The sequence below is a fragment of the Peromyscus leucopus genome, chromosome 14 (genome assembly GCF_004664715.2).
Source record: "Peromyscus leucopus breed LL Stock chromosome 14, UCI_PerLeu_2.1, whole genome shotgun sequence".
In the NCBI taxonomy this organism is placed as follows: domain Eukaryota; kingdom Metazoa; phylum Chordata; class Mammalia; order Rodentia; family Cricetidae; genus Peromyscus; species Peromyscus leucopus.
In genome coordinates, this window is record NC_051075.1 from 79,091,997 (window position 1) to 79,104,185 (window position 12,189).

General features: G+C 45.9%; 1 protein-coding gene across 1 annotated transcript; it reads right to left on the reverse strand.

Moving 5' to 3' along the window:
* Window positions 1-2,297: 2,297 nt before the first annotated feature.
* On the reverse strand, window positions 2,298-6,838 carry Atp5mpl (ATP synthase membrane subunit 6.8PL). The gene is made up of 4 exons (XM_028883718.2): window positions 6,723-6,838; window positions 4,172-4,295; window positions 3,293-3,316; window positions 2,298-2,473 (listed from the first exon to the last, which is right to left on the reverse strand). The coding sequence occupies exons 2-4, from the start codon at window positions 4,293-4,295 to the stop codon at window positions 2,439-2,441; spliced, it is 183 nt and encodes a 60-aa protein (XP_028739551.1). The 5' UTR covers window positions 6,723-6,838; the 3' UTR covers window positions 2,298-2,438.
* Between the last annotated feature and the right edge of the window lie 5,351 nt (window positions 6,839-12,189).

The following is a 12,189-nucleotide window of genomic DNA, read 5'->3' on the forward strand; positions in this document are numbered from 1 at the left end:
TAGAAATATTAACTTGTCAAGCTCTTCCCCAGACTAGTGGAATGAGATACATAGAGGCCCAAGTCCATGCCAATGCAGACTGAAAAGAGCTGGTACAAACTGCCTTTTTCTCCTGTTCTGAGTCAGGGTTTTACCATGAAATTCTGGCTTGCTTGAAATTCAGTATGTAGAGACTGAACTCAAAGAGATCTGCCTCTGGAGCTGTGCTGGCTAGTTTTGGCAACTTCACAGAAGCTAGTCATCTGAGAAGTGAGCCTCAAGTGAGAAAATGCCTCCTTCTGTAGGCAGCCTGTAGAGCATTTTCTTAATTAGTGATTGATGTGGGAGGGCTCAATCCATAGTGGGTGGTGTCACCCTTGGCTGGTGGTCCTAGGTGCTTTAAGAAGGCAGGTTAAGTGAGCCAGGGGAAGCAAGCCATTAAGCAGCATCCCTTCATGGCCTCTGTATCAGCTCCTGCTACCAGGTTCCTGCCTGGTTTTAGTTCCTGCCTTGACTTCCCTCAATGGACTGATTCAGAATATGTAAGCCAAAATAAACTCTTTCCTCCCCAAGTTGCTTTTGGTCATGGTGTTTCATCATAGCAATAGGAACTAACCCCAAGACAGGAGCTATGAAATTAGAGGTATGCACTACTATCTGTCTATCCTATCTACCTAATCCATCATCCATCCACCAGCCCAATTTAGCCTGAAATTCATTATGTCGTTAATGGAGACTCAAGAACTCTACTCTCTTACCTCAACTTCTCAAGAGCTGAGATCACAGGTATAAGGTACCACACCCGGTTGTTGTGGAATACATTTGTGTTACATTTGTTTATGCTGCAGAATATATTACTTTAACTGTGTAAAGGTGTGTTACTTTTGTTTACGCTGCATGTTTAATTATGTAAAGGTGTGCTGTATTTGTTCCACTTTGCCTGCCTAAGGCACCTGATTGGTCTAATAGCACTGAATGGCCAATAGCTAGTCAGAAGAGGGATGGACAGTGCTGGTAGGCAGGCAGAGGAAGAGGAATCTAGGTTCAAGAGAGGAGGAATCAAGGGGGAGGAGAGAATGAGGGAGATGCTCAGGGCAAGAAGCCAGGCAGCCCCCACCAGCCAGACATGGGGAGTAGTGTGAGTCAGACATACAGAAGGAAAGAAAAGTAAAAATCTCTAAGGCTAAAGGTAAAGATAGACAGGCTAATTGAAAAGAACTAGCCAGAAACGAGCCTAGACTAAGCTGAGCATTTGTAACTAATAAGAAGTCTGTGTCATGATTTGGGAGCTGGCTGGTGGCCCAAAGAGAAAGCCTGGCACACCTGGCTTCTTTGTGAGCCAAGGTTGCACTCCATAGGCCAGGCTGTCTTTGAACTTGTGATCCTCCTGTCTCACCTTCCCAAACACTGGGTTAGAGGTGTACATCAACACACAATGTTCCCCATTGGCTTTTCCATATTGCTTACTCTCCTGTGACTGAGGAGTCAGATATAACTTTGTCCCTGAGCTTATGCCCACCACGTGCTCTGAGGATAGCGTCCCTTGCTCTGTGTGCGAGCAGGTGCTCATGCACAGGCGGAGGTCAGCGAACTGCTAAGAGTTGGCTTTCTCCTTTCACTGCCAAGGTCCTGCGGCTCCAACCCAGGCTGTCAGGCTTCGGGACAAGCACCCTTACATGCTGAGCCATCACACCAGCCTTCTTCCCATTGTAATATTTATTAATGGGTACGTGTGCATGTTGTATGTATATGGACGCCCAAAGAGAAGGAGGGTGTTGGATCCACAGGAGCCGGAGTCAACAAGTATTTGTGAGCTCCTTGATGTGGACCATCCTTCCAGTTCCTCTCCATTTACTTTTTACATACTTTTTTGAGACAGGGTTTCAGTAGCTCATGCTGGCCTTGAACTCCAGAACTTGGGCTCCTCCCTGCTCTGGTTGGGATTAGTGGTGTGCCACCATGCTTGTTTTATGCTCTTATTTCAGCATTTCACAATATCATGTTTTGTTTCCCCCTTACCTTCTTATTGACCTTCATAAAAAATTTACGTTAGCCCTTAAGATAATTAACATCTTCTTTCCCAAAATATGAAAACAAGATCAGAGAAGAAAGATGCCAGGCAGAGACAAAACTGTTTAACAAACAATTATAGAATATTGGAATCAGTTTGTATCTAGACACCAATGACCAATCTTTATATAGCACACGCTGCTGCTCATTCCTCAGGTTTCCTACGAAGGCGCTCAGAGGTTCTGATGGAGCCTGCTGCACTACAGAGGACTTATTCAGGGGAAGCAGAGAGGAGTATCCACAGGGAGTCGTACTACTCACATACATTTATTAATGCCACATTGTAAATGGTACTTAGGTAAGTGCACAGCGATGTTCCATGTTCCCACATAACACAGCTTGCTTAAGTTTAGCCGACAGGATTCATCGTGAGTGGACTCAGGGAGCAGTTAATGATGGCCATGGGCAGGTGCAGGACTGGAGCCTTCCAAAGAGAGGAACAAAGTCATATAATTTAGAAGCAGGAGCAGAATATAGTTTACTATTTAAAGTAACAAGTCAGAAAATTCATTTTCAATGCTACAAAACAGAATGGGGGCTGGGCATGGTGTATACACCTTTAATCCTAGCACTTAGGAGGCAGAGGCAAGAGGATCTCTGAGTTTAAGGTCAGCTAAGTCCACACAGTGAGACCTCGCCTCAAAAATATAACAAGCCCCTGCCCCAATTCAACCAACCAACCAATCAGTCAAAAACCCCACCCGAAATGGGGGTAGGGGAGCCACTTCTATGTGAAACACTCAGCCTGGTTCTATGTCTGTGCAAGTAGTGTTGATGCAACAGTTCATCTGCAGGAGCAGAGGAAGGTCTCCCTCAGAGCCCAGAAAGCCAGTCCTGGGTCTGTGTGGGTCTCCAATGACCACAGTTTCAGTGCCACCAGTAAAACAGTAAAGAGACACCCAGCACTAGGGCACAGATTTAGCACTCTCCTCCCAAATTACACCAAAACAGGAATTTCAGTAGCATGCTCACCCAGCTGGCCTTGAGCTAGCCTGTGCCTTCCTACTGGGGGCATCAACTACCCACTTCCTGTCACTACCACAAGTGTTACTTGGCCCAAAGGGTGCATACTGTTTTGCTCCTTACCATTTAACTGCATATGTGTTGGTCTTTAGTATTTCTACTGTATCTATAGAATCACTGAGTCAGGCATCAGTTTCCATTCAGGACTCAGAGAACTTATTTTGAAAAGCTATGATGGCCTTATTCAATCCCCAACCACTCCAAGAAGTAGAAATCTTACCTTTCAAAGCTTTACTTCTTTTATCTAAAACAGAAGGGAAAATCAGTTACACCAGTGCCCTACAAAAGTGTCCAGTCAATTAATTGTCAAAATCCACATGTGACTGCAGGCTTCACAGGCTGGGTAAAGCATCACAGCATGCTTTCAGGTAACAGAGTCATGGCTGTGTGTCACAGCCGCTCCTTTGTCCACATTAGCAAACAAAGCAGGAGGTTTCACTTCAGCACGCAGACACCTGTCGCATGCCCTGCTCATGCCCTCTTCAATGCCCTCGCTTGCTTCCCTCTCCCCTCCCAGCTGGTCTCTTCTTGCATGCAACAACAGCCTCTTTTCACTTTCATGGCTGGTGTTTATGCGAGAGTAGACTGTGCATATGAGAGAAAACATCTAATATTTGTCTTTCTGAGTCTGGCATCTCATTTAGCAGGACAATCTACTTGTATTCATTTTCTTGCAAATAACTTTTTTTTTCTTTTATGGCCGAATAAAATTCCACTGTATCTATTACAGCGTTTTCAGTCTAAGCTCTCCCAACAAGGGCTATTTCAGCTACTTTATTCCTTTTTTTTTAATCCATTCATTTGTTGATGGATATCTAAGATCATTGTTCTGGGCCAGCCAGATGGCTCAGCGGGTAAAGGTGCTTGCTGCACAAGCCCGGTAACCTGAGCCCAATCCCTGGGAGCCACATTTAGGTCAAAGAGAGAACCAATTGCATACCTCTGCATACATGCTATGGAACGTGTACCTACACACACACTAATCATGTGCATGTACACGCACAGGATAATAGTATTTTTAAAAAGTCATAGTTCCTTAATAATTTTTTTTAATCCGACCCCCCCCCCCAACTTCAAAGAAATAAAAACAGAAACCTACCAGCCTTCCTGATTTTATAAACGATGTAGCTCATTAACCCCATTCCCATCCAAATTTCCTGGTAAACCTGGGTATAGTAGGGTTTCATGGGGACCCAGACATTCTTAATAAGGCTTTGAATCATCTGAAAAAGAAGAGATAAACATTAAGATACCTGCTGGTGTATACCTAATTGGCAGGATATTTTCATTATTTCTACTTGTCAGAGTGCTGTTCTATGCCCCACAGGCACTCCTGACACCCCTCCAGCTCCTGGCCAGCAGGCTCCCTCACAAAGCCTATCTGCCACTAAAGCTAGCCCGAAAGTCATATATCTCTTTTTTCACCTTTGGGTGGAAACACTCCTTTCAGCATTATTAGCATTTCAAGTTTAAGTGGTCATTTCTATAGGAATGAACAGCCAGGCCTGGCACACCAGCACACTTTAACCTCCAGTTGCTCAGTCCTGAGACTGATGGATTGATATAAAACAAACGGTACAGGATAACCAAATATGACAGCTCTCGAAGCAGTGTTTCCTGTTTCTTTTATAATTTACTACAGGTTCCAAACCAGATACTCTCATATCAACTTACATGACTCCAACAGCTGCAGGAGACTCTAGCTCCGAGCCTTCTCATTTGACTTGGAAACCTCTGCGCTGCAGTCCGTATCTTACCTTGAAGGCCCTGCTCCACACCACTACTGCACACAGAATTCTACCCCTCAGTGTTCTCTGGCTTTCCACGACTGTTTGTCAGTCTCATAGTACAGATCCATCAAAAGCTCAATCCAGCCAAAGGCCAGTGGCTGCCCTTGAATTACTGAAACCTGGACCATATTCACCCATTTCCCCCAGGGGGTGGAGATGGCTCAGCAGGTTCTGGTCCTAGAATCTACATCGTGGCTCACAACCATCTGCAGTGTAACTCCAGTTCCGGGGGTCTGACACTGCCTTTTGACCTCCAAGGGCACACACACGGCCTTGCTTCCTGCTTTCTCCTATGGGAATGAACTTAAACTGAGGAATGGCCTAAAGGATAGCTAGCCCAGAGAGTTAACTCCTAGGGTGGGGCGATTATCTTTTCCTGAATTGTCCCTAAATTCCTCCTAATATTTGTGTCCAGATGCTCTAACATGACAGTCCTGCCTTCGCTATCCCCTTCAGAGGTGGCCCTGGAAAGCTGACGAATCCCAAGCCACCGACCGAGTGGAGAGGCATCTCTGCCAGACAGGCAAGGACTGAGAAAGTATTGTACAGGACTAGTGGGATCCCAGCTCTGTTCTCAACTTCAGAAATTCCCCAAATCTCCTGTCAGGTCTCCCTATCAAAAAAGGACCTTCTACTTGCTCCCCAGGACTCTTGAAACAAAAAGGATCCAGTCTGGCACCTGGTGCAAAGTAAGCACTCAGTAAATGATCAATCAATAACAAGGAATTGCCATAAAAAATAAAGCAACAATTCCTAGACCACTGGGATTCTAAGGGAGGACTGAAAGATTTCCTCGTTTTTCCTCCCGTAGGCTGGGTAGAAGTGTCAAGAAGTGGTATCAAAGCCAGGTGGTGGTGGCACACGCTTTAATCCCAGCACTCAGGAGGCAGAGGCAGGCGGATCTCTGGGAGTTCAAGGCCAGTCTGGTCTACAGAGTGAGTTCCACAACAGTCAGGGCTACATAGAGAAACCCTGTCTTTTCCCCCTCCCCCAAGGTCAAACGGCGGTCTACTAAGACTGCCTATGCCTGCAAAGTTTTTGAAAATTAAAGTAACAGCAAGCTATTACCTGGCAGTACACTGGAAAGAGGGGGACATGTGACAGTCTGAGGTTTATAATGTGGTTTCATACAAAGGGAACATCCCTTTACCAAAGCCTAACTTGGAAGAAACCTGTGGCATCAAGGAAAGAAGTCACTAACTTTGGAGTGATGTTTCCTGGCTTGGAGTCTAACTTTGGAGTGATGTTTCCTGGCTTGGAGTCTGGCCAGGGAACAGGATGCTCACAGCTGATGGTGGCATGCTCCTTTACCAAAGCCTATATAGTTAGGCAGGTCCACCCGCGTATCAATGCCCCAGAAAGGGCATAATGCTGACTGAGGAGGGCCTCCACCTAGCCCCTCTTAGTCTTGAGGAATAATCGCTCTATCAGTAGAGAGACATAATCTCAGAGCACACCCTCACAGACCCTCGCTAACCCGAAGGACTGGCAACAACCCCTCGCCCCGTGCAACCAGGGAGACCAACTCCAGAAACCACCCTTGCAGTCGGAGAACCGACCGCCGTGCATTCTCGCAGTCGGCGAGACTGAGCCCCGGACACTCTCCTGGCGGACCGGAGGACTGACCCCCAGGCACATCCCTGCAGCATGGGGCTCACTCCGGCACTCCCCGGCCGCAGTCGCGAGAAACCCCGTGGACCCTCCTTACAGTCCGTGGCGCAGGGGCTGGGCCAAGGTCAGCGAGGATCGCAGTCCCTCGCCTGCGCTCCCGACCTACCTCGGCCCCACCGCACTCCGTCCCGGCCCCTTTCCGGTCCCTGCTGTCGGGAACATGGGAAAAAAGCCCAGACCCTCTCTTACCTCAGCAAGACCAAGGCCACAGGCCACAACAGAACCCGCTAGACAGGGAAAGGTCACCGAGCACGCAGGCGCCGCGCGGGGTCCGCCGGGAAAACGGAAGGAGCGGCGGCTCCAGAAGCCGGCTGCCGGCTCTTCCGCGCCTGCGCACCACGGCGCCCCCGTGGTCACCTGGGGGCTTCACGCATGCGTGGGGGTTGGTCAAGCGCAGGTGTTGCTGGGAGATGGAGTCTACTGTGTCTCTAGGTGTCATAAAACGGGCGGTCAGACTTCCCTGGGTTGCTGGGAACACTGGGCTTTCAATGCTGAAACCAGCACAGCAGACAATCCGGACAAGTTGACCGTAAAGAAAACAAACAAAAAAATCCTCTTCGCAGGGCTCACGCCTTTGTAACCCCTGCTCTCAGGACGCTGAGGCAGCATGGTTGTCATAAATTCGACTTTCAGGGCAGCCTGGGCTACTGTGTGAGACTGCCTTAAAAACCAAATCAAAAGCCGGGTGTGGTAGCACACACCTTTAATCCCGGCGTTCGGGAGGCAGGCAGATCTCTGTGAGTTCAAGGCCAACCTGGTCTACATAGTGAGTTCCAGGACAGCCAGGGATACACAGAGAAACCGTCTCAAAAAACAAAAACAGCAAAGCAAAGGCCGGTCATAGTGGCACAGGTCTTTAATCCCAGCACTCGGGAGGCAGAGGCACAGGGGTGGGGGTGGGACGAAGGCTGGGAGGGTGCGGGGCAGGAGGGTTTCTCTTGAGTTTGACACTAGGGTACTCTCTATATATATAGCAAGTTCTGGCGAGGGGGGGGTACTTAGTGAGATTATCGCACTCCCACCTTCCCAAATAAACCAAACACCAATGGAAACAAAGCAATAATAATAATAAAAAAGAAATCCTCTTTACTAGATTTTTTTTTGAGATAGGGGTTTTCTGTGTAGTCTGGAACTTGCTAAGTAAACCAGGCTGGCCTTGAATTCATAAAATTGCCTGCCTCTGTCTCCTAAATACTGGGATTAAAGGCCTGCGCCATTACACCAGGCTTTTTTCTTGCCATTTCCTCTGGTTTTGCTAATTTCTGCGCTACATATTTGATTAAGCAGCCATTCTGAGTATAGTGATTGTCCTTAAAAGATGTTGTAAAGTGATGCAGAGACTTCTGCAGGAACTCCAGGGACTGGACCTAATAGTTTTTTGTTTTTTAAATAAACATGCTAGCAGGGTGCAGTGTGCATATATACTCCTAGCACTTGGAAAGTAGAGGATGATCAGGGTTTTAAGACCATCCTGGGCTACATGAGACTCTGTTTCTAAAGAACAAACCCAAAAACAAACCAACAAAAATTGTTCTTGCTTTATTTTAGTTTTTAAAAAAGGATTATTTTAAGTTTTGGTTTTGCCCAATCACTGGACATGCTTTAGTGAAACATTTCACTATTAGGATAAGAATGTGTACCGTATTAAGTTGATGAAAGGATATGCTGGCTATACTTTGGTGGGGGGGAGGCTAAAAGCTTTTTAGATTATGGATTAGCCTATAGAAAAACGTCTGCCATAAATCAAACTGTGAAGGGGAAGATGAATAGGAATCTCACTTACACAACTTAAGTAAAACATAGCTCTCTGAACAGATGAAGATAGCTTTCTTCTGTATCCCAGAATCCAATCAATATTTATATGTATAATTCAGTTATTATTTGGCTTAAAAGGGCTTATCGGGAAATGTTATCATTTTTACTGTTGTCTACACAGGAAATATTTTCCAGTTTCAAATAACTCTGGACTTTTGAATTATAACCTGTTTTTATGTTTAAAAAAAAAAAAGCCCCAAGGCAAAAGGTAGATAAAGAGAAACTGTTATGGGAGGAGAAAAAAAAGGCTTACTTTTACGTGTATGAATGTTTTGTTCACATTTATGTCTGTGCACCAAGTGTGTGCCTGGTGCCCTCAGAGGTCAGAAGAGGGCATTCGATACCCTGCAACTGTAATTATGGATGGTTGTCATCTATAACATCAGTGCTGGGAATTGAACCTCCGTCCTTTGGAAGAGCAACAAGGGCTCCGAATCCCTTCGGTGCATCTCCAGCCCTGTACTTCTGTTTAAGGAACTACTGAAACCTCAGCAGAAACTGGAAAAGCACATCTATCTGTTGAGTTAAAGCAACCTGGGGGGTGCAGACCTAGCTCGGTGGTAGCTTGCTCAAGCACAGGGCCCTGGCTTTGGTCCTCAGTTGCAGGTGGGTGGGTGGCGGGGAGAAAAAAAAGGCTGGGAGTGGGGGTACAAAGCTTTAATCCCAGCTCTGGGGAAGCAGAGGCAGGTGGAACTCTGTGAGTTTGAGGCCAGCCTGGTCTAAAAGAGCGTCCTAGGACAGCCAGGACTGTTACACAGAGAAACTCTTGTCTTGAAAAACCAAACAAATAAAACTAAAAAAAAAAAAAATGGGTTTGTTTAGCAATTACTGAAGCAGAAGACAGGAGAAATAAATTAGAAAAACAGGCGAACAAGAGAAGACAAAGATACCTCACAGAAAGAAAGGCAACAGCATTCAGCACAGTTTGGTTGGTATTCTTTCTGTTATTCATTAAGCCACACTGTTTACCGTTTGAGAAAAGCCATGAGGCACAACAAACTCACTATAAGAGTTTATTAAGGGAAGGGAGCAGAAGGGATGTGACAAGCCTATGGGAATAGAATATGCAGGAAGATGGGAGGGATATGCGGGGATCTGCTTTTATGGATTGCCCCTGCACGTGTGCATACGAGCTTAAAGTAGCTACGCCAAACATGTGCATAGATTACATGATCATGCTGTGCACAAATTACGTGACCACAACATATGAACTCTACCACTGAGGTTTACCCTCAGCCATACAACTAACTGGGTCTTAGATAGAAACCAATGGGGAGTAGGGTAGAAATATTTGAAGAGCTAATAGCTGATTGAGAATTTCCCAAAAGGGATTTAAAAAAAAAAATCAAAGCCTCAAAGTCTTACTGAAACCAAGCAGAGAAATGAGGTCTAGAAGCCGCATAATAAAACTGAAGACTAGGGCTGGGGTTGTAGCTCCGCGGCAGGGTGTTTGTTCAGCATGTGTGGGGACCCACATTCCCAGCACTGTCAAACAAAAAGATCCTAATACCTAATAATGATGTGAAATAACTGCCCGTCTAGAATTCTATTTATCGGAAAATCAACATTTAGTCAAGGTGAAATACAGTTTTGAAGAAGTTAAAAGTGAGGGAATGAGTACTAACAGATCTACAGGAGATTCATTCAGGCAGCAGAAATAGGAGCTCAGATGGGAGGGTGGGGATGCAGGGAAGAAGGAAGAGAGATGACCACAGTCCTGCTTTGAAGGGAAAAGGGGCTTTGGAGCAAATGAAGCCGCATGAAAACTTGGCAAGCTTGCTGTGTTAGGGTGCTGATTCTACAGGTTCAGAGGTTTCTAAGGCCTCTGAGGGCCAAAACTCTCTTCATCACAATAGTTAAGAGTTGTCTTTTCTTGCTGGAATTCTTACGTGCACAACGGAATTTTCCAGAGGCTCTGAGACTTGTGCTATCATATCTGTGAGGCTTGTGATATCATATAGCATCACAGAGACAGAAAAGCTGCTGTTTTTCACTCTGCTAGACACTCTGGGACTGGTGAAAATTTCCACGTGTCACTCTGGGGCTGGAGAGATGACTCAGCGGTCAAGAGGGACAGCTGCTCTGGAAGAGCACCAGAATATGGTTTCCAGCACCCATGTTGGGCAGCTCACAGCCGCCTGTATCCGCAGCTAATCTAATGCCCTCTTCTGGCCACTCACACATAGCATACATGTGCACATACATGCAAATAAAAATAAAATAAAATTTAAAAAAGTGTCACTCTTACATATGAGCTTTTTGGAAAATTTAGTGATTTTCATAAGTAATATTGCCTGATATCAAATGAGCTTTTAACTGCCATTTTAAATTAATGTTTTACTTTGATTTCTGTTTCTGTAGTAAAACATGGGGAGGAAAGGGTTTATTTCAGATTACACTTAAAAGTCACAATCTGTCATTGAGGGAAGTCGGAGGCAGGGACTTCCAAGCAGAGGCAGGAGCCATGGTGAAAGGTTTCTTACTGGTTTATGCTGGTTCCACTTGCCTAGGAATGGTGCCATCCACAGTGGGCTGGGTCCTCACGCATCAATCATCAATCTAGATAGTCTCTGACAGACACGGCCACAGGCCAATCTGATCTGGGCAGGCTCTCAATTAGACTCCCTCAGATAACTCTAGGCTGTGCCAAACTGACAGCGGAAGATCATTTGGACGCATGCATTAAAAAAACCTTTCTTGGTTGTAATCCCCCACAGATAGGTATAAACCATAAACAAAAGCTCTTTGGGTCTCAAGTCACTATTAGGAGTGTAAAGAGGGTCTTGCAACCTGAATCAGGTTTAAGATGTAGTTCAAAAAGAATTTTTAAATTTATTTTTATTTTCATTATTTTTTTTTTATTTTTTGAGACAAGGTTTCTCTGTGTAACTTAGTCCTGGCTGTCTTGGAACTCCCTCTGGCTGGCCTCGAACTCACAGAGATTCACCTGCCTCTGCCTCCCAAGTGCTGGGATTAAAGGCGTGCACCACCACTGCCTAGCCAAAAAGAATATTTTACTTCAATTTTTTTTTTTGAGATAAACTCTTACTCTGTTGTTCAAGTTGGTAAACGCCCAGCAATTCTGTCTCGACCTCCCGAATTCTAGGATCCCAGTTGTGAGCTAACAGGAAAAGCATCATAGCTATTTGAAGACGAAGCTTCAAACCAGACAACAGGCTTTTAATGTAATTTCAAGTCCAAAACACTAACACGTCTTCAGACGTTTGAACATGTTTACCCGGCTATCCCAGCAGATTCCAAGTGCCTAATGCTGCGTTCTGAGGCTAACAGGAGAGCCAACTTTAAGCAGTTTCTCCTGCTTTATGGAGAGTGCGGTTTAACAGATCCTTCATTGCTAAATGCTGTCAGCTGTTCGCATCCCTGTTCTCTCAGAACCTCAGGCTGCTCTGTGAATAAGTCAAATCTGCCCCAAAGACCTCGGAATGAGATCTAACGACCTAGAGCCTGCAAGCCCTTTAAGAATTGCCTGTTCCCAAGTGGTCCCTGTTAGCTTTGATCTTTGGGTCCTGTGAGAAGGGAACGCCAAGAACTATCCCACCTTGTTAGGGCCAATGAGACCCTCGCGTTCAAAGACCGCTCAGGTGCCCCTGTCGCATAAAGCTACAATCTCTGAGGCTTATGGCCCAGCTCTTGTAGGGTTCTAGGGTCAGACTGGCAGCAGGAATGCTGTAAATATTACCAGCAGCCATCTGAACTGCGCAGATTCCAACATCAAAACCACTAGAAGCCGGCCTCAATAGACACTTGCCCGCCCAGGTCACCTGACCCCAGCTCTCCCAGCAGACCTTGCGGGGAGGCCCTGGCTGCGCACAGGCTCGTG

Coding starts and splice junctions, on each gene's coding strand:
- Atp5mpl (XM_028883718.2), bottom strand. CDS start 4,295: ATGATTCAAAGCCTTATTAAGAATGTCTGGGTCCCCATGAAACCCTAC. Junction 3,317..4,171: donor TTATAAAATCAGGAAGGCTG/GTAGGTTTCTGT, acceptor CTTCTGTTTTAG/ATAAAAGAAGTAAAGCTTTG. Junction 2,474..3,292: donor AAGAAGTAAAGCTTTGAAAG/GTAAGATTTCTA, acceptor TCTCTTTGGAAG/GCTCCAGTCCTGCACCTGCC.